General features: G+C 36.6%; 3 protein-coding genes across 4 annotated transcripts in view; 1 reads left to right on the top strand and 2 right to left on the bottom strand.

The window, feature by feature from the left end:
- The window catches only part of tmem178bb (transmembrane protein 178Bb), a 485,881-nt gene that overhangs the window by 459,610 nt on the left and 6,822 nt on the right, over nt 1-19,449 (top strand). The window lies entirely within an intron of this gene.
- The window catches only part of hmga2 (high mobility group AT-hook 2), a 164,265-nt gene that overhangs the window by 103,614 nt on the left and 41,202 nt on the right, over nt 1-19,449 (bottom strand). The gene's annotated exons all lie outside the window — the stretch shown is intronic.
- Nucleotides 285-8,603, bottom strand: irak3 (interleukin-1 receptor-associated kinase 3). Of its 2 annotated transcripts, none has more exons than XM_083527832.1 (13): nt 8,385-8,603; nt 8,100-8,282; nt 5,615-5,652; nt 5,413-5,479; nt 5,048-5,199; nt 4,693-4,757; nt 4,474-4,588; nt 2,906-3,024; nt 2,598-2,796; nt 2,071-2,133; nt 1,609-1,776; nt 1,079-1,505; nt 285-837 (listed from the first exon to the last, which is right to left on the bottom strand). In XM_083527832.1, the coding sequence occupies exons 1-13, from the start codon at nt 8,497-8,499 to the stop codon at nt 710-712; spliced, it is 1,839 nt and encodes a 612-aa protein (XP_083383958.1). In that variant the 5' UTR covers nt 8,500-8,603; the 3' UTR covers nt 285-709. The 2 variants fall into 2 exon arrangements, with proteins under 2 accessions (XP_083383958.1, XP_083383957.1); XM_083527831.1 differs by having other exon boundaries at nt 5,615-5,664; nt 8,385-8,590.

A 19,449-nucleotide genomic window follows, 5' to 3' on the forward strand; every position in this document is an offset into this window, starting at 1 on the left:
AGGCTACACCATTATAAAAAAAGTAACAGTGTGTGATGTATTATTAATCACACATTAATATAGCATACTAGTATGTAATTTGATAATATGCACAGTCCTTTATTTAACTTTAGCGAAAACATAGTAAAAATGACAGTGAACCAATCTTAAAGAAATGAGCTAAATCAAAAAAATAATAATAATAAAATAAATGCTGCAAAGGCAAATTAAAATCCCATTTGTGCTTTTCATAACATTGTGTAATATATGACCATTCTTTACGTAAAAAGTAATTACAAAAGAGGTATGAAAAAAAGTTCTGCTTTTATTTACATGCAAAATATTTCACTGTCTGGTGAAAGGCTCTGGACAAGCTAATGAATATGAATGACTATTAGGATCTGCCTTATGAATATTAGTTAATATGACGTGTTATGGTTAGTGAATAATATATGTAAGGCAGCTAATGTTACAACAATATATTAAAACTTACTCTTTATAGGCAAAATACAAAAATGCTTGCAAATTGTATATTACATTTAAAAATATTCAAAATTTCACAACCTTAGAATACAATATTTTTTTATAAGTCCTGACATACACACTTGGGAAACTTTGGCTTTAAGAAACTTACTGAAATAACGGAGTTTGTGGTCTATTAAAAAAATGGCAGGTGAATCAATGAGGTATTGCTGAAATATGTACAACCCCAATTAAGGACAAGACAGAATCAGTCTGATGTCATTGATAGAAGTTCCTCTGTCTTGAGTAAGCCTTGGTTGTACAACTGGATTTTATACTGGAGCCTCCTTTTAGCAGGATTTTCAACTGTACTTTCAAAAGGCTGTCTTTTGTCATCTGGAAAGGCATCAGAAAAGAAACATTGCAGTGTCTAATGTTAAAGCAAATTGGCCATGTATGACATAAAATGATAAGCTATATGGTATGTTCTATAGTAATGTATGTAGCATTTGTATTTTGTCTGCAGCTTTAACTTACCTACTTCTTAATAAGAGTCATAAAGTTTGTTTATTAGGTAAACGTTTAGAAAGCATAATGAGATTTTTTTGTAGCCAGCTCAAATAGTATATTTACATACCTTGAGGGCTGTATGATGGATTGTGACTAAATCCATTGGCACAGCAGTCCTCACAGCCCATTTCTGCTCCAGCTGCACAGCTGCACTCAACAGGCCAGCTGCTGTATAGGTCCAGTGCAGGGTCGCCATCTGTCAGAAGGCATTGCACAACTCCATCTTCTTGATTTCCATTCACAGCAGAGATGCTCCTCAGGCACATACCACGTTCATTCTTGCCCACAAAAGTAACTTCTGACTGGCTGCACTCTCGAGGTTCTGTGTGCTCAGGGAGATTAGGCTTCAACATTTCATCATGCTCTTCAGGCAGGCTGGAGCTCAGCCTATGATCAGCGAGAGGAATGAAAGCTGGAGTCATGTCATCCAGGGTTTGTGGCTGCTCATCCAGGGCAAAAGGAAAAGGAAGAAGCTCGCTAAGCTTCTCTAGCACCTAAGAGACACAGACAAACAGCAATAATTCAGTTTACTGTTAGGATTGACAGTGTAATATTCAAAGAGGCATGGCATGGATTGCTCATGAATGGTGTATTTACATTGTCCATGCTTGGTCTGGCTCGAGCTCTGGTGCTTGTACACTCTAGGCCTAAACGGAGCAGGCAGAGGGCAGCTGCAGTGGACCATTCTCCTGCTCTGGAGTCCAAAAAGCACAGGCAGGCATCCACACAGCCCTTCTCTTCTGCCTCTAAACTCAGCAAATCCCTCTTAAGAGAATGCAAGGGAAAAATATATTGAAAGTTGGTATTAGATTAAATTCCACATGATTAATGATTAAAGGATAAACTCCAGATGATTAATACAATAAATAGTTGTATTAAAAAGGCACTAAAGAATCAGGTTTATTCAGGTTCACAGAGAATTCAGGTTTTCTCAAACTACTGTATCACAAAACTGACTCAGCAACAATTAAAAGGAGCTTGAAATGTCTGTTTTGAAGAGAAAAACACTTTAGTTATTTATTATTAAATTCAACTACAAAAAAAAAAAAAAATCCTTACCATTAATGCTTGCTTTGGTGTCTCCTGCATTACTTTCTTGCCTGTACATGTCTCCAGAATGACCTGTGTATAAATACTCACATTATGCTCTGGTCTAAAATAAAGTTATGTAAGTTATGTAAAAAAAAAAAAAAAAAAAAAAAGAATGCTACAAAATCTGGCAAATATAATCAGTAAATATTTGAGTGCTAATCAGACTATTAGAGAATGGCATAATGGAAAGTAATCAAATGTTTTAGATCTAAAAATAATAATATAAAGTATTGTTCGAGGGCATCACGTGAGCTATGTTATTATTATTATTATTAAAAATGTTCTGGCAATGTATAATTAATATGTTACGCCCACTTCATACAGCCACGTATTTACATTTCCCCCCCCCAAAGGCAGAATATCTAAATACCTGAATATCTATTCACTTCCTTAAGTGAAGGTTAAGATTACATTCAGAGAAAGGTATAGCTTTAATGGGCTTGTAATAGTTTTCCTCACAAGTATGATAAGACAAATCGTGGTCACCAACTCACCATACCAAAGCTGTAAATGTCTAATTTAACAGATAATTTGCCATCACGTATATACTCCTCTGGTAAGTAGGCCAGGTTGCTGCGGGGCCCTGTGTCCATGGTGATGGTCCAGCTCTGGTTTACAGTGTGGGGTCTGAGACGAGCCATTCCAAAATCAGACAGTTTGGGCTGCAAATGTTCATCCAGCAAAATGTTTGAACTGCAGGGCACAGTGAACGAGTGAAAATTGTAACGAGGTACAACACCTGCAGCAGTGTAGGCAACCTGATGGCAAAAGCATTCATGATGCAATAAGGGTTCGGAAATACCTTGTGATGTTTCCGCATATAACCTTGCAAGGCTGAGCGGTGTGCAGATGATGTACAGCCTTCGCTGTCCCTTTGATAATTTCGATTCTCTCCTGCCATGTCAGGGGACTCTTGGTTTCCTGTGTGAAATGAAGAACTTTCATGATTACTATATCACCTAACTCATTCTTATACCTCAGAGAAGCTTCTTGTGGCTGTAATGTTGATATCCTGGCTACTGCCAAAGAGACATACCTTTTTAATACATTTTAATACATCTAAAAATAATAATATATTATAAGTATTGTTCAAAGACATCACGTGAGCTTTGTTATTATTATTTCGAATATTCTGGCAATGTATAATTCATATGTTAAGTCCACTTCTTACAGCAATGCCCCCAAAGGCAGAATATCTAAATACCTGAATATCTTAGTTACTCAGGTGAAGGTGAAGATTAAATTCAGAGGAAGGTATAGATTTGATGGGCTTGTAATAATTTTCCTCGCTAGTATGATATACATTTTTCTACATTTTAATAAATCAATAAGACAAAAAGTAATAAACTCTGCCTGTTTATGTAGTGTAGCCTTATCCTTAAAAAAAAGACAAGATGTCAACCTTAAACCACGCTTGTTTCAGTACCTTTTTTTAACATGCCATTGTCTGCTCAGCCTCACAATTTCCTCTTTAGGAATTCCTAATGCCATCTTAAGACCTGTTTTACTACTGTTTACTCAAATGAACTTTAATAGAAGGAACCTTTAGTAGGATGAAAGATTAAATCATCATAAATGGAAGTCAGTGACACTGTAAACCAGAGATTTTTTAATTCTTCCTATTTGTGAAATATTTTGTTAGAATCTGCTCATTTACTCTGTTCAAACAAGGCTTTATGTAGCAAACTTGAGTTCCCCATTAAGGAAATAGTTTCATGCAAGTTCGGGCTTAGCACCAAGTGTGTTCCTATTTTCAATTGTGTATCTTCTTGCCTTCTTTTCCCTTTGTGTGTGTTACTCTCGTGTGAATCTTCTGGCTCTTGAAGGGAAGTCAGTGAGGTCATGTCAAAAACAGAACTAAAGTAGGTCACTGAGAACCTCCACATTTTTTTTTTTTTTTTTTTTTATTATGCTTAACATACATAGCTTCACAATTACTCAATATCTATATTAAGATTTACATCTAGGTATGTTGCAGGCAGCCCGATTTAAAGTTAAGCAAAATTATAGGAACCAATAGTCCTAAAAATAAAGTAAATAATATTTTGGTTTTTGTGACATAACTCTTGCCTGTAATAACTACATCAAATCAGCGACCCAATGGCATCACCGAACTTTCGCATTCTACTTTTGTGGTACTTTTTCAGGTCCATACTGTAACATCTTTCAGCTGTTGTTTGTTCTGGAGTATTTTCTCTTCAGTGTCCTTTTCAGGAGGTAAAATGCTACATAGTTAGGATTGGTGATTGACTTGCCATATTTAAACCTTCCATTTTTGCTTGCTAATGAAGACGTTTGTGTTGCCTGTGCTTTTCTTTCATATCTGCATGATTAATTTCTGTTATTAACTTGGTTTAATAATTGATTTACCTCATTATGCAGTTTATGACACAAAGATCCATTAGACATGAACGGACAGACCAAACAGTAGCACTCATCCACTGAAAAACTACCCCACAGCTCCAAGATATTGGGATGATCATAGCTTAAAAATTAGGAAATAAAAATAAAAACGGAGGATTATTACAACACAACCACAAAAAAAACAGTCCATAACAGTGATAACAGTGTATAGAAAATAACACTTACAACTGTAATACTTCAATTTCTGTTTTGAATTTTTCCCACAAATCCTTCCAAGACTTCTTGTTCCCCTGTAATGAAAAAAGCATAATTTTTAATATATAAAAGATTTTTTTTATATGCAGTCATATAACTAATGATTTCACCATGTGGGATAAGTATTTGTCTCTGAAAATAATTAATTAGATGATAGAAGCAGATGCTATTCTTACCTACAGTATGTTCAATGCATAATTATTATATAAAATCATATACATTGAAAAATGATTCTGTGAATCATTTGAGTATCTACATAAAAATACATGTATTTCCTAAAGTATAGATTTGTCCCGCATGATGTTAGAATGATAGTCCACAGCACCTGCTTGAAAACCTTCACAGCAAAGTTTTCGTTTCCTCGCGTTCCCTTGTAAACCTCTGCAAACGTGTTTCCTCCAATTTTTAAATCCTGATGGAAATTCCTAGTTCCCACTATGACCTCTTGGTATGTGATTCGAGCTTTCTTTTGTCTGCCTAGAATGGGAAAGTGGAAAAAGGGTTTAAACACCTCTAATTTTTCAACCATTAGTTCCTTCAAACACCTAATCCCTTAATCCCGTATTGTCAACCAGTCTAGACATAACTTCCTCACTCTAAGTACCTTAATCACTTTAATTACAGATATTATAAGCAACATTTCTGAAAATGCTGCTTTTGTTTGTTAACAAATGAAATGCAGAAGTTTACCTTCATCAAGTACACACTCATAGTGAAGATCTGTACACAGGCATGGTTCTTCATTGTGAGGCAGAGGCTGCAAATAACAACTCGTCACTAGGGAAATTTTTAACACATTCTGGCATATATGAGTAAACAGCTTTTTTAAATAAGGTCTACTTTAAAATACACACGTTTACAATGTGTAGAATGGCAAATAATTTGTCACTACCTTAGAAATGTTCTGGGCTGTTAAGGGAGATGGCGGGTCTTTGTAGGAGTCTAGAAATATAAAAATATCCAAATTAATCAGTATAGTATAATGATGCTATTACATGCTTAAAATGTGCCTCTAGTTTGGCCAAGTACTCCTGATTCATATATTTTATATAGTTTTCAGTATGACAATAGCAGTCACATGCACACAAGGTAATCAGGACATCTAGCTTTAAACAGCACTTTATTTGAATTAATGATGAGTCAGCATGGGATTCCCTGTGGGAAATTTTCATTGAAAACAAACAGACAATGGCTCAAATTACCTTTGACCTCTAAGTGTGACAAAAATGCTCAACATGAATAATGCTACTAAAGGACAGACACTATATATATGTCCTAGCATGTTGACATTGTAGAGACTATAACCATAAAAATCAGGAACAGAAACACTATATTTAAATACAACATGGAAGTGAAACACAAACAAATAATGAAACTTGTTGCCATGACAAAAAGGTGTGAAGTATACTTAAACAACCTTCTTGCCAGCGAATAACTCTACCTTTCCTTGCTTTACCACACTGACACATTTAACATTTAATATTGCCTACCCACAAACAGGTTACGCATTCGATCAAATACACTGTCTATCTACGCCACTGAATGAAAAGGCCAGTGAGTTCACACCCACATAGGAATAAATGCATTAGTGTTAAAACTCTATAGAAACACACTTACAAACACACCTACATTTATAACTAAGAAATATTGCGTGCAAACAAATGGAACATACAATCATACTGTATTACTAATGCCATCACCACATGAACACTAGACACACACTCAGCCATAGACCTTTACCACTCAGCTACATTTGTAGTGTATTTGTGATTACCCAACACACAGCATTTTGTGACATACTCACAAACTTTAATCTATTGATGCATGTTCATGGACAAGAATTTCCCTCTATTTTTTGTGTCACTCGGCACGACAGGCTGGTTTATAATAGCGATTAGCGATCTGTGTCATCCAGTGGCAAAAAGAAAACTTTGGCAGAGGCAAAATGAAATACATGACAAAGAAAGGCATCCTCAATTACAGGAAAAAATAGGGAAATTCGTGCCTATAAACACGAATCAATCAATTACATTTCATGACTATATCACAAAATCCTGTGAGACTGGGCTGGATTACTACATAAAAACATCTGAACACATTTTTTTGAGCACAGAACGTTTAAAAGTCAACTAAAATTATAAACTGCTTTATGTTTATCCAAGATAAGTACTTTATACTTGTAAGTGTGACCAAATAAAAACTACAACCAACCTTTTACCAATACAGGTTTTAGGGTTAAGGCAGAATAGAAAATGCTGTACTAGTTGAATATACCAGTCTTCTATTCTCAGCAAGGATATCTCATCAACCATCATATACCATTAAAAAAAAGAAAAGAAATAAGAGCTGCTTGATGCTGAACAGAAAAGAAAAGGTCGACTACATTGATCTCTTTTTTCAAACTAATCTTGATCAAATAATAATGACATGTCAACAGCCTAGTGACACATTCAGAAACATGCACACAAATAAATATGGGAATGTTTCTGTAACAGAAACATCCGGACAAATACAAACTCAAATTTACACAGATGTGAATTTAGGATGATTCTCAAGTATCTTTTTTTAATTAATTACACTTCTAGTGTAGTACAAGCAATCATCCATTATATGTAGGGAATGGCTTAGTGGTTAAAGCAGAGAAAGTTCATGAGTTCCAATCCTAGCACCCAGCTGTCACTGCAACAGCTCAGTGTAAATCGTTTCTACAAAAAGTAGTACAAGTACAAAATATTTCTTAGTCATCCTGGATAAGACTGTCTAAGATTGATGTTGTAAATGTATATATATATATATATATATATATATATATATATATATATATATATATATATATATATATATATATATATATATATATATATCAGTGCATATACTATTCATTCATACTATATTATTCATCACTCAGTCATATAAACTCTGCTTCACATACAGGTGTATGCACTGATGATAACTGAGGCTTGAAAGTCCAAATAAATTTGGTCAGATTTTTATTCCTATGGGTTTAATGTCAGCAGATATCTTGGACACCAGTAGTCCACCTATGAGAGCAAAGTGGACCCACTCATCGGAAATTTATATTAATCATTAGAAACTTACATTTACTTTTCCAGAGCGACTTACAACTGAGATAATGGGGGTTAAGGGCCTTGCTCAAGGGCCCTGCAGTGAGATCAATTTATTAAAAAAATTCATAAGAAACCTAATATTTTTATGCATAACTTCCAGAAACTGGGAAATTCGGTCTTCTTGTATGCAAAGAGAAAATCATTAGAATTAATAAAATAGTGGATGTAAAAAAATTTTTTTTATTAATATATACTGTCATGTGTACTTAAAGTGTTCATAAACACACAGCTTATGCACCGTGTACGCACCGCGAGAACGGAACAGGTCGAGTGCCCGGTAGTGTCCCATATCTTCCAGAACCGTGATCAGATCCGCTACAGTTTTGTTCTGCTGAGCCCAGGACCAGAGCAGCTCGTGGGTCGGGCTCTTTCCAGCAGCTGCGTGCATCTCCGAGCATCTGAGCTCCAGCCAGTTGGGCAGAATACGAGCCGCTGAATAGACAGGTATCACAGAAGAAGCGATTATCAAGTATGACACATAACGGATCACATACATGGCTCTCAGTGTGAATGCGCACTGCATGGCGTTCTTACCCAAACCTCTCCATCCGAGACTGTCGAACCCGCAGTCCATTACTTTACAAAATGTCTCCATTAAAAGCGGAGGCACGTCGAACAGGTAGGTGGATGGCTCCAGTTTGCTGGACATGTTGTACAGAAAGAGCGTCCAGATGTGATAAAAGAATGCGCACTCGTCTTTTACGCTCAGTGGAGTCGCACACTTGTTGCACAAACTCGGAAATACCCAAGTCCAGCCCATTTCCGCAAAACTACAGTGACGCAAGTGTTATTGGCAAATCAAAGCGGTGCTTTTCCTATTGTCTTCTTCAAACACGTGTTCTATATTTTGGTTATTGCGCTTATATAATTTACACACACAAAGCACTCATACATACAAAAATACATATTGTGTATGTACAATACCAGTCACAACTATGGACACATCTCCTTCAGTGGTTTTTTCTTTCTTTTTTTCTTTTTTCTTTTTAACATTGTGCATTAATATTGAACTGACATCCAAACTATAAAAGAACACATGGATTTATGTAGTAAACGGAAAAGGGTCAAAAGTAGCTACATTTAACTTTTATGATAGTTTTCCACTTTTCTGGCATTTTCATTAGATTAAAAGAGGTGTTGAGTACACCCAGAGGTGTTGAGTACTTGTTGACTGCTTTTTCTTCACTTTGTATTGGATTTTGATTAGATGGCCAGTTCATCTGATACAACACTCCATCACCCAAATAGCTCTTACCCAGCTTTATGAAAGTTAAAAGAAAAAAACTTGGACATATTAGCATTTCACAATTTAACACAGAGCCTCCAGAAACATGAACAGGTATGAGATCAGTGCAGGCAGCACAAGGTATACCGATTTGCCTTTTCCAATACTTTTACGGTAGCTTTTTACAATATAACTTTAATTGAACTTTAGATGTCGCTACAGTGTTAGGTCAGTGGTGGGCTGTGAAAAGGAAATCCTATATTTTTTACAAATAATGTCATTTTATATATATATATATATATATATATATATATATATATATATATATATATATATATATATATATGTATACGTATATCTTGACCTCTCAAATTACTCAGAAGTCTCTGTTTATTTTTTCTACATCACACATACATGTAATGTTTCTTTGCTTGCTAGATCCAATCAAGTGAAATAACTCTTATCCATTGTAATTCCTGAAATATTATTTTAAGCTCTTCCGAGACTGTACAGGAAATGAGGCTGGACATGAATTCCCAGCTTCCTCTGAGGAAATGTTATTTACAGAATAATCTCTGCTTAATATTGTAATTTTTTAAGTTGTCTTGACTCTCTTCATTCGGCTAAAATACATTTCATTTTTGATAATTAATGTGCTATTTATCTAAATAACTGTCCAATAAGGTATTTATCGTGTCAAATCAAATCAAATCAAATCAAATCAAATCAAGTTTTATTCATCACATACACATACATACAGGGTACGACATGCAGTGAAATGCTTATTACGACGGTCCAGCATGAGGGAATAGGATGGGGAAAAAGAATAAAGAATAAATGATAAAAAAATATATATAAAATAAAATATAAGAATATAAAGATATAAAAGATATATAAAGATATATGTATGTGAGACAAAAGAAAAAGATGTATATACAAAAAAAATGCTTATGGCATACAGTGGAACAGTAAACAATAAACAGTAAACAATAGACAATTTTTTGGTGGTTTAGATTGTCCATAGAGTGTCCGTGTGCGGTTTGGTGTGGTGTAAAAAGTCCGTAAGTGTCCGTGTGCGGTATGGTGTGCTGTAAAAAAAAAAATCCGTAAGTGTCCGTGTGCGATATGGTGTGGTGTAAAGTGTCCAAAAAGTGTCCATGTGCAGTATGGTGTGGTATAACAATGACCATAAAATGTCCGTGTGCGGTGTGGTGTGGTATAAAATAAAATAAAATATAAAGTGCACTGTGATGTGTAAGTCCAGAGTTTAAAGTGTCGTGGTGCGAAAAGTGAGATATGTATAGAGAGGAAGTGTGATGATGGAGAGAGTGGGCCAGTTTTAGATCCTGGGTGTTTCCTGGTTTAAACTCCGGATGGCCTGCGGGAAGAAGCTCCTCCTCATTCACTCTGTGTTCGCTTTCAGGGAGCGGAAGCGTTTCCCCGAGCGCAACAGAGAAAAGAGTCCATTGTTGGGATGGCTGAGGTCCTTCATAATCTTCCTAGCTCTGGTCTAGCACCGTGTTCTGTAGATGTCCTGCAGGTCAGGGAGCTGGTGTGGATAGTACGTTCAGCTGAACGCACCACCCTCTGGAGGGCTCGTCTGTCCTGCATGGTGCTGTTCCCGAACCAGGAAGTAATGCTACCTGTCAGAACGCTCTCAATGGTGCAGGTGTAGAAGGTCTTAAGCAGTAGGTTTAAAGCCCTTTAAGCATCTCAGATGGTACAGACGCTGTCGGGCCTTCTTCACCAGGGTGTTGGTGTGACAGGACCAAGACAGTTCCTGTGTGATGTAAACACCTAGGTACCGGAAACTGTACACTCTCTCCACTGGGGTCCCGCTGATGTTTATCGGTTGGTATGACTGCTCCCGCTTTGTGCTGAAGTCCACGATCAACTCCTTAGTCTTGCTGACATTCAGGAGAAAGTTGTTCTCCTGGCACCATCTCTCCAGGTTTTTAACCTCCTGTAGGTAGGCCATCTCATCATTGTTGGAGATCAGACCCACCACAATGGTGTCGTCAGCAAACTTGATGGTGGTGATCGAGTTGGAAGTGGCTACACAGTCATATGTGTACATTGAGTAAAGCAGGGGGCTCAGAACACAACCCTGGGGAGCTCCAGTGCTGAGGGTGAGGGTGAATGAGGTGTGTTTTCCCACCCGTATGGCTTGTGGTCTGCCTGTCAGGAAGTTAGAGATCCATTGACACAGCGGCTGGCCCAGGACCTCCAAATTAGAGGTGAGTGTGGAGGGAATTATGATGTTGAACGCTGAACTGTAGTCCATGAACAACATCTTTGCATTATTCCCGTTTTTTTGGTCCAGGTGGCTCATCGTGGTGTGGAGGAGATGAGCAATGGCGTCCTCAGTAGAGTATGTTATAACTGTCCCCTGCCTGTACTCTCCATTATAATGCAAATTGTGATTTGCAGTTTACCATGAATAAATAAATAACGAAAAATAAAATAACTATAAGACAATCAGAGGTTTGACAATAACCCTTCGTTTACAGAGCAGACATTTTCTCTCCATCTTACTGACTTTGCATTATTATTATTTAATAAATTTTATCAGCATTTGTATGTTTTAATTAGTTTCCTATATTTTATACCTTTAGATTTACTTTTTACTCCAAACTTGTTCAGTGACAATAAAAGTACAATATATGGACAAAAGTTTGTGGACAACTGATCATAAGATTAGTTACTGCTTATAACTATAATAATAATAATAATAACTATAAATCTCCACTCTTCCGAGATTATGTTTCACTAGATTCTGGAGTGTACTTGTGGTGATTTTGTTCATTAGCCACAGTGGCATTATTAAAGTAAAATACTGATGTAGGGTGAGGAGGCCTGGGGTGTAGTCAGTGTTCTAGTTCATCCCAAATGTTCAACAGGGTTGAGCTCTGTAAAACATCTCTTAAACATTTAATGCTTGGAGACTTTAGTCTATAGAAAGTGGTATTTTTCTAATTGGCCATCTATTTTCTTTGTAAAAAAAAAAAAAATTTAAATAATGACAACTTTTTATATCTTTATGTGGAATGGATAACATAGGTACACTATTAGACATGAGACAGCTTATCATTAAACTGCTTTGGTTTGTTATATTATTAAAAGGTGTGTTCAGTAATTATTCCTCTTCATATTTCGATCGAATCATTGTTTGTTGTCAACTTAGCAAATCACTACACATGTGGATCAAGGTACCGCTTACATCACGCACCTAAAAAAACAATGTAGTGCTACTGCATCCAAGGACATCTTATACAATTGTAGACCTCCAACTTAGATAGCTGGAACCACATATTTCTAGATAATTCATGTGCATATAATGTATATAATATGCACAAAAGTTCTCTGACACTTGAATTATTGTAGAATTGTATAAGATGTCCTTGGATCCAGTAGCATTACATTTTCCCTGCACTTGCACTAACACACCCAAACCTGTTGCCAGCAAAATAATGCCTCTGTGCACAAGACACTTAGGATCTCCTTTAAAGCGTTACACAAAAACGCCAAAATGATATGAATTTAGGTTTGTTCAGATCAACAAAAAACATGCAAGACTTGTTTAAAGCATGTCAAATAAAGTAGTCATTCATGAAGGGGAAAAATAATATATTCATGAACATTCATTTATATACAGTACAATAGTCAATTTTGAGTGTGTGCATTAGAATATGATCAAAGAATGAAAGATATCATAAATAGAAGAAATTCAGACCCTCTGTAACGTAATATGAGCAAACATTTTGACCGAGTACTGGTCAAAAGACCAAGACATTCATCATGCAAACATGTTTAACAGCAGCCTCTGGTCTATCATCGTCTTGCAGTGCTTGAGTCTCCTTTTTTCACACTTAACATTCCCCTACACTGCAAACATGAAAACAAGCAGTTAAAATATGTTTACAGTAAGGATGTTACTACAGACCACCATGAATACATGTATTCATGTACAAATATTTTCTCTTAGATTATAATAAGGTATTTAGATTTTCACATATGACTTACCTTTTGTCAAGTTCACTTTTACATATCAGGTTCTGTGAAAAAAGAAAAAAAGCAAGCATATGTTTAAAGACTTACAGACTCAGGACAGATAGAATGCATCGAAACTCCTAGAATGTATACTGTATGTGAATAAATAAGTGTCTTAAGTATGATTCTAACAAATAAAGAAATAAAAATATCAAAACTGTTTAGTCTGAAAACTCAGTCTTACATAACAAGAACAGAAAAGACCAGCTCATCATTTGATATTCTTGGTCATTTTATCTACTCATTCCATTCTTATGTACTTTAATGTGTTTGTAGTATTATGTAAGACCGTATACTTACCCCAGACATATGTCTGTGTTTTCTGCATGTGTTTGACTCTGCATGAGTACTTTTTGCCCATTTGGGGTATGAAATGCGCACTCTTCATGAGATGGAACATCCAGCCCTGTTCAAATGCCAAGTCTGACTGGTTGCCTTCAGTCATTTTATCTTCATCAACCAGAAGCTCAATGCTAATGTCTGGAGGATGGAAACCACTCACACGGCAGATCAGGGTATTGTTCTTTCCAAATTCGCCAGGGCTGTAACTGTACACTTGGACTTTAGGTAAGGCTAGTAAGAAAATAAAGTTATTTAGTGTTAAATCAGTGCTGCCTACATTTTACATGGATTAGTTATGAAGTGTGCTTTTAACATGTTGTTTTATGGAAAAATATTGTTTGGAAATCTGTGTTACATATCTTTGTTTCATATCTGTGAACATATTCAAGACTTACAAATTATTTAACCTTTCTGTTCTGACTTTCCAATGTTGACAAATGAAATATGAAAGTGTATAGCAGACACCTGAAAATCATTTTGTTCTAGATATATTCAACAGTGAAAACAGAAGCTGGTACAAATAGTCGTCGACTTTGTCCCAATACGACCACGATTGGGACCGACAGACCGGTTGTAACACGATTTGGTTGTAAGTAGAGTAGGCTATATGTACAGTACTGTGAAATGATGCCGGAAGCTGGTACGCACTGTCGTACGCCGCGGCTAGCGATTGTGGTCGCAATGGTCGTAAGTCGACGACTACCTGTAGTGACTTGTATAGTGAAGTAAAAGTGAAATGACACTCGTATAAAAATAGCCATGTTTATCGCCCGCCTGGAAAGCATACTGAGAAGAATGATAACTGGTGATATGTTGTGGTTTTTATCTTTTAAGATTAGGCAATAGATTAGACTAATAAAGATTCCATAGCTAATACGTCTCAGTACGCAGAAAGTCAGATTCCAGCTAATGGTAAATATAGTTTATTTATTTTAGATTTTATTTCTGATTAATTAACTAGCAAACTACATCGTATTCATCATGTGTATGATCAGCAAACCTACAGATATTGAACTGGGTATTTCAGGAAAAGCAGTATAATCGCTTATAACAGTTTTAGAAGTTAAATGATATATTTTGTATCCATACTAACAGATACTATCTGTTAGTGAAAGCAAGCATATTTGGCTTACAAACTATTTTTACTAAACACATGCAAAACTGACAAGCTGTAAATTCCATGAGAAGACAGATCTTACACATGCTTGATATGTCATGCCTACTAATATTACAATAGCAAATATATATATATATATATTTATACTTACATACTTTCGCCTGTGAACAAATCGAGAAAATGCAGACAACTAAATAAGAAAACAGCTTCATTTTTAAGCTAGGCTTTGTCACAGTGTTGCTCTCAGTGCTGGTCGTTTACAGTCCGTAGTGAAAGTACCACTCGCCTGTCCTGTTTTCTTGCTGAATAACAGTTAATCACAAACATCTAAATTCTCAGTTTCTATGTTGATTATCCTCAGGATGACTATGCCCTTGATTCGGAAATACCCAAGAAATCCCACAACAAGCCAAGCTCTTTTTTTGATATTGAGTAATATCAGCTCAGCTCAGGATATAATTAAGAAAATTAAATCTTTACTGCGCTTGTGTGTGTATGTTTGTATGTATGTAAGTATATATATATATATATATATATATATATATATATATACAGTGAGGAAAATAAGTATTTGAACACCCTGCTATTTTGCAAGTTCTCCCACTTAGAAATCATGGAGGGGTCTGAAATTGTCATCGTAGGTGCATGTCCACTGTGAGAGACATAATCTAAAAAAAAAATCCAGAAATCACAATGTATGATTTTTTTTAACAATTTATTTGTATGATACAGCTGCAAATAAGTATTTGAACACCTGAGAAAGTCAATGTTAATATTTGGTACAGTCGCCTTTGTTTGCAATTACAGAGGTCAAACGTTTCCTGTAGTTTTTCACCAGGTTTGCACACACTGCAGGAGGGATTTTGGCCCACTCCTCCACACAGATCTTCTCTAGATCAGTCAGGTTTCTGGCCTGTCGCTGAGAAACACGGAGTTTGAGCTCCCTCTAAAGATTCTCTATTGGGTGTAGGTCTGGAGACTGGCTAGGCCACGCCAGAACCTTGATATGCTTCTTACAGAGCCACTCCTTGGTTATCCTGGCTGTGTGCTTCGGGTCATTGTCATGTTGGAAGACCCAGCCTCGACCCATCTTCAATGCTCTAACTGAGGGAAGAAGGTTGTTCCCAAAAATCTCGCAATACATGGCCCCGGTCATCCTCTCCTTAATACAGTGCAGTCGCCCTGTCCCATGTGCAGAAAAACACCCCCAAAGCATGATGCTACCACCCCCATGCTTCACAGTAGGGATGGTGTTCTTGGGATGGTACTCATCAATCTTCTTCCTCCAAACACGTTTAGTGGAATTATGACCCAAAAGTTCTATTTTGGTCTCATCTGACCACATGACTTTCTCCCATGAGTCCTCTGGATCATCCAAATTGTCATTGGCAAACTTAATACGTGCCTGGACATGTGCTGGTTTAAGCAGGGAAACCTTCCGTGCCATGCATGATTTCAAACCATGACGTCTTAGTGTATTACCAACAGTAACCTTGGAAACGGTGGTCCCAGCTCTTTTCAGGTCATTGACCAGCTCCTCCCGTGTAGTTCTGGGCTGATTTCTCACCTTCCTTAGGATCATTGAGACCCCACGAGGTGAGATCTTGCATGGAGCCCCAGTCCGAGGGAGATTGACAAGTCATGTTTAGCTACTTCCATTTTCTAATGATTGCTCCAACAGTGGACCTTTTTTCACCAAGCTGCTTGGCAATGTCCCCGTAGCCCTTTCCAGCCTTGTGGAGGTGTACAATTTTGTCTCTAGTGTCTGTGGACAGCTCTTTGGTCTTGGCCATGTTAGTAGTTGGATTCTTACTGATTGTATGGGGTGGACAGGTGTCTTTATGCAGCTAACGACCTCAAACAGGTGCATCTAATTTAGGATAATAAATGTAGTGGAGGTGGACATTTTAAAGGCAGACTAACAGGTCTTTGAGGGTCAGAATTCTAGCCAAAAGACAGGTGTTCAAATACTTATTTGCAGCTGTATCATACAAATAAATAGTTTAAAAATCATATATTGTGATTTCTGGATTTTTTTTTTTAGATTATGTCTCTCACAGTGGACATGCACCTACGATGAGAATTTCAGACCCCTCCATGATTTCTAAGTGGGAGAACTTGCAAAATAGCAGGGTGTTCAAATACTTATTTTCCTCACTGTATATATATATATATATATATATATATATATATATATATATATGTGTGTGTGTGTGTGTGTGTGTGTGTGTGTGTGTGTGTGTATACAGTAAAGACCAAAAGTTTGGACACACCTTCTCATTCAAAGTGTTCACTTTATTTTCATGACTATGAAAATTGTAGAGTCACACTGACGGCATCAAGGGCTATTTGACCAAGAAGGAGAGTGATGGGGTGCTGCGCCAGATGACCTGGCCTCCACAGTCACCGGACCTGAACCCAATCGAGATGGTTTAGGGGTGAGCTGGACCGCAGAGTGAAGGCAAAAGGGCCAACAAGTGCCAAGCATCTCTCGGGGAACTCCTTCAAGACTGTTGGAAGACCATTTCAGGTGATTACCTCTTGAAGCTCATCAAGAGAATGCCAAGAGTGTGCAAACCAGTAATCAAAGCAAAAGGTGGCTATATATATATATATATATATATATATATATATATATATATATATATATATATATATATATATATATATATATATATATACGTATATGTATATGTATATATATTTATATATATATGTGTGTGTGTGTGTGTGTGTGTGTGTGTGTGTGTGTGTCAAGAGTCAAGTCAAGAAGCTTTTATTGTCATTTCAACCATATATAGCTGACGCATAACACAGTGAAATGAAACAACGCTCCTCCTGAACCCTTTTGCTACATACAACAACAATCACAAATGTGTGTGTGTGTGTGTGTGTGTGTGTGTGTGTGTGTGTGTGTGTGTACTGTATATATCTTCTTCTTTCGGCTGCTCCCATTAGGGGTCGCCACAGCGGATCTTTCGTCTCCATTCTACTCTGTCCTCTACATCCGCTTCTTTCAAACCTACTACCTGTGTAGTGCATGTCTTCCCTCACCACATCCATAAACATCCTCCTTGGTCTTCCTCTTCTCCTCCTACCTGGTGGCTCCATCCTCAGCATTCTCAGTAACTAAACATACTTGCGGTCAGTGTTGGGTAGTAACTAGTTACTAGTAACGCGTTACTTTTGACAGTAACTAATACTGTAACGCGTTACTTTATAAAATAAAGTAACTTCGTTACCGTATGGTGCGTTACCCGTTACTTTTTAAAATAAATTAATTTCGGCTGAAGTGTAGACTACAGTCTAACCTGTTTACAGCAGTGTCGCATTGTAGGATTGGTGGATAAACCACTGTAAACACGAAGAAGACGCGCTGTGGGCGTGTCTCTGTTTATTCAGGTCTGTGCGGCAGTAATGGCGAGTCGAGGCGAGAGCAAGACGAGTTTCTCAAAGTGGGACTATGCTCATTATTTCACTTTAGATGAGTATAAAGACAAAAACTGTCAAATATAAGCTGTGTCTTTTTGGTTCGAAGATCGTATCTACTGCGATAAACAGCAACTCCAATCTGCTGCTCCAGGACCTCCATGCCTGAGGAGCTAGAAGCTAGAAGCTAACCCGGTGTTCTGTTCTACACTGTGGATAGTTTTCATACTTCAGCTGTGAAAGGAACATTTTTAAGAGCTCAACACAACAGCAGAAGCCACTTTAGTTTTTGATTGTAAATCTATTATTCAGCTTGTTTTGTTATTTATTTCAGAAATCTTGTGATATATTCATTTTGTGCAGGTCTGACTTAAATAAAAGTGTTTAAAAATTACTTTGTTTTTAAGTCAGTTTTGTGTTTGTGTAGACCATAACACATAAAAGGGCATTAATGGGAACATTAAAGAAGGTTCTTTAAAAAAAAGTAACTAAAAAGTTACTTTTAACAGTAACGCATTACTTTTTTGTGTAAGTAATCAACAAAGTAACAGAGTTACTTTTTGAATGAAGTAACGAGTAACTGTAACTAGTTACTATTTTTTAGTAACGAGCACAACACTGCTTGCGGTGACTATATAATCTATATAATATGAATTTATGATATGAGTTTCACTTTTTGTATTGATCTACAAAATAAACTTTTTAATGATATATTAATTTACTGAGATGCCTCTGTATTTATATATATATATATATATATATATATATATATATATATATATATATATATATATATATATATATATATACAGTGAGGAAAATGAGTATTTAAACACCCTGCTATTTTGCAAGTTCTCCCACTTAGAAATCATAGAGGGGTCTGAAATTGTCATCGTAGGTGCATGTCCACTGTGAGAGACATAATCTAAAAAAAAAATAAAAATCCAGAAATCACAATATATGATTTTTTAACTATTTATTTGTATGATACAGCTGCAAATAAGTATTTGAACACCTGTCTATCAGCTAGAATTCTGACCCTCAAAGACCTGTTAGTCTGCCTTTAAAATGTCCACCTCCACTACATTTATTATCCTAAATTAGATGCACCTGTTTGAGGTCGTTAGCTGCGTAAAGACACCTGTCCACCCCATACAATCAGTAAGAATCCAACTACTAACATGGCCAAGACCAAAGAGCTGTCCAAAGACACTAGAGACAAAATTGTACACCTCCACAAGGCTGGAAAGCGCTATGGGGAAATTGCCAAGCAGCTTGGTGAAAAAAGGTCCACTGTTGTAGCAATCATTAGAAAATGGAAGAAGCTAAACATGACTGTAAATCGCCCTCGGACTGGGGCTCCATGCAAGATCTCACCTTGTGGGGTCTCAATGATCCTAAGGAAGGTGAGAAATCAGCCCAGAACTACACGGGAA

This window comes from Silurus aristotelis, assembly GCF_946808225.1.
Source record: "Silurus aristotelis genome assembly, chromosome: 24".
In the NCBI taxonomy this organism is placed as follows: domain Eukaryota; kingdom Metazoa; phylum Chordata; class Actinopteri; order Siluriformes; family Siluridae; genus Silurus; species Silurus aristotelis.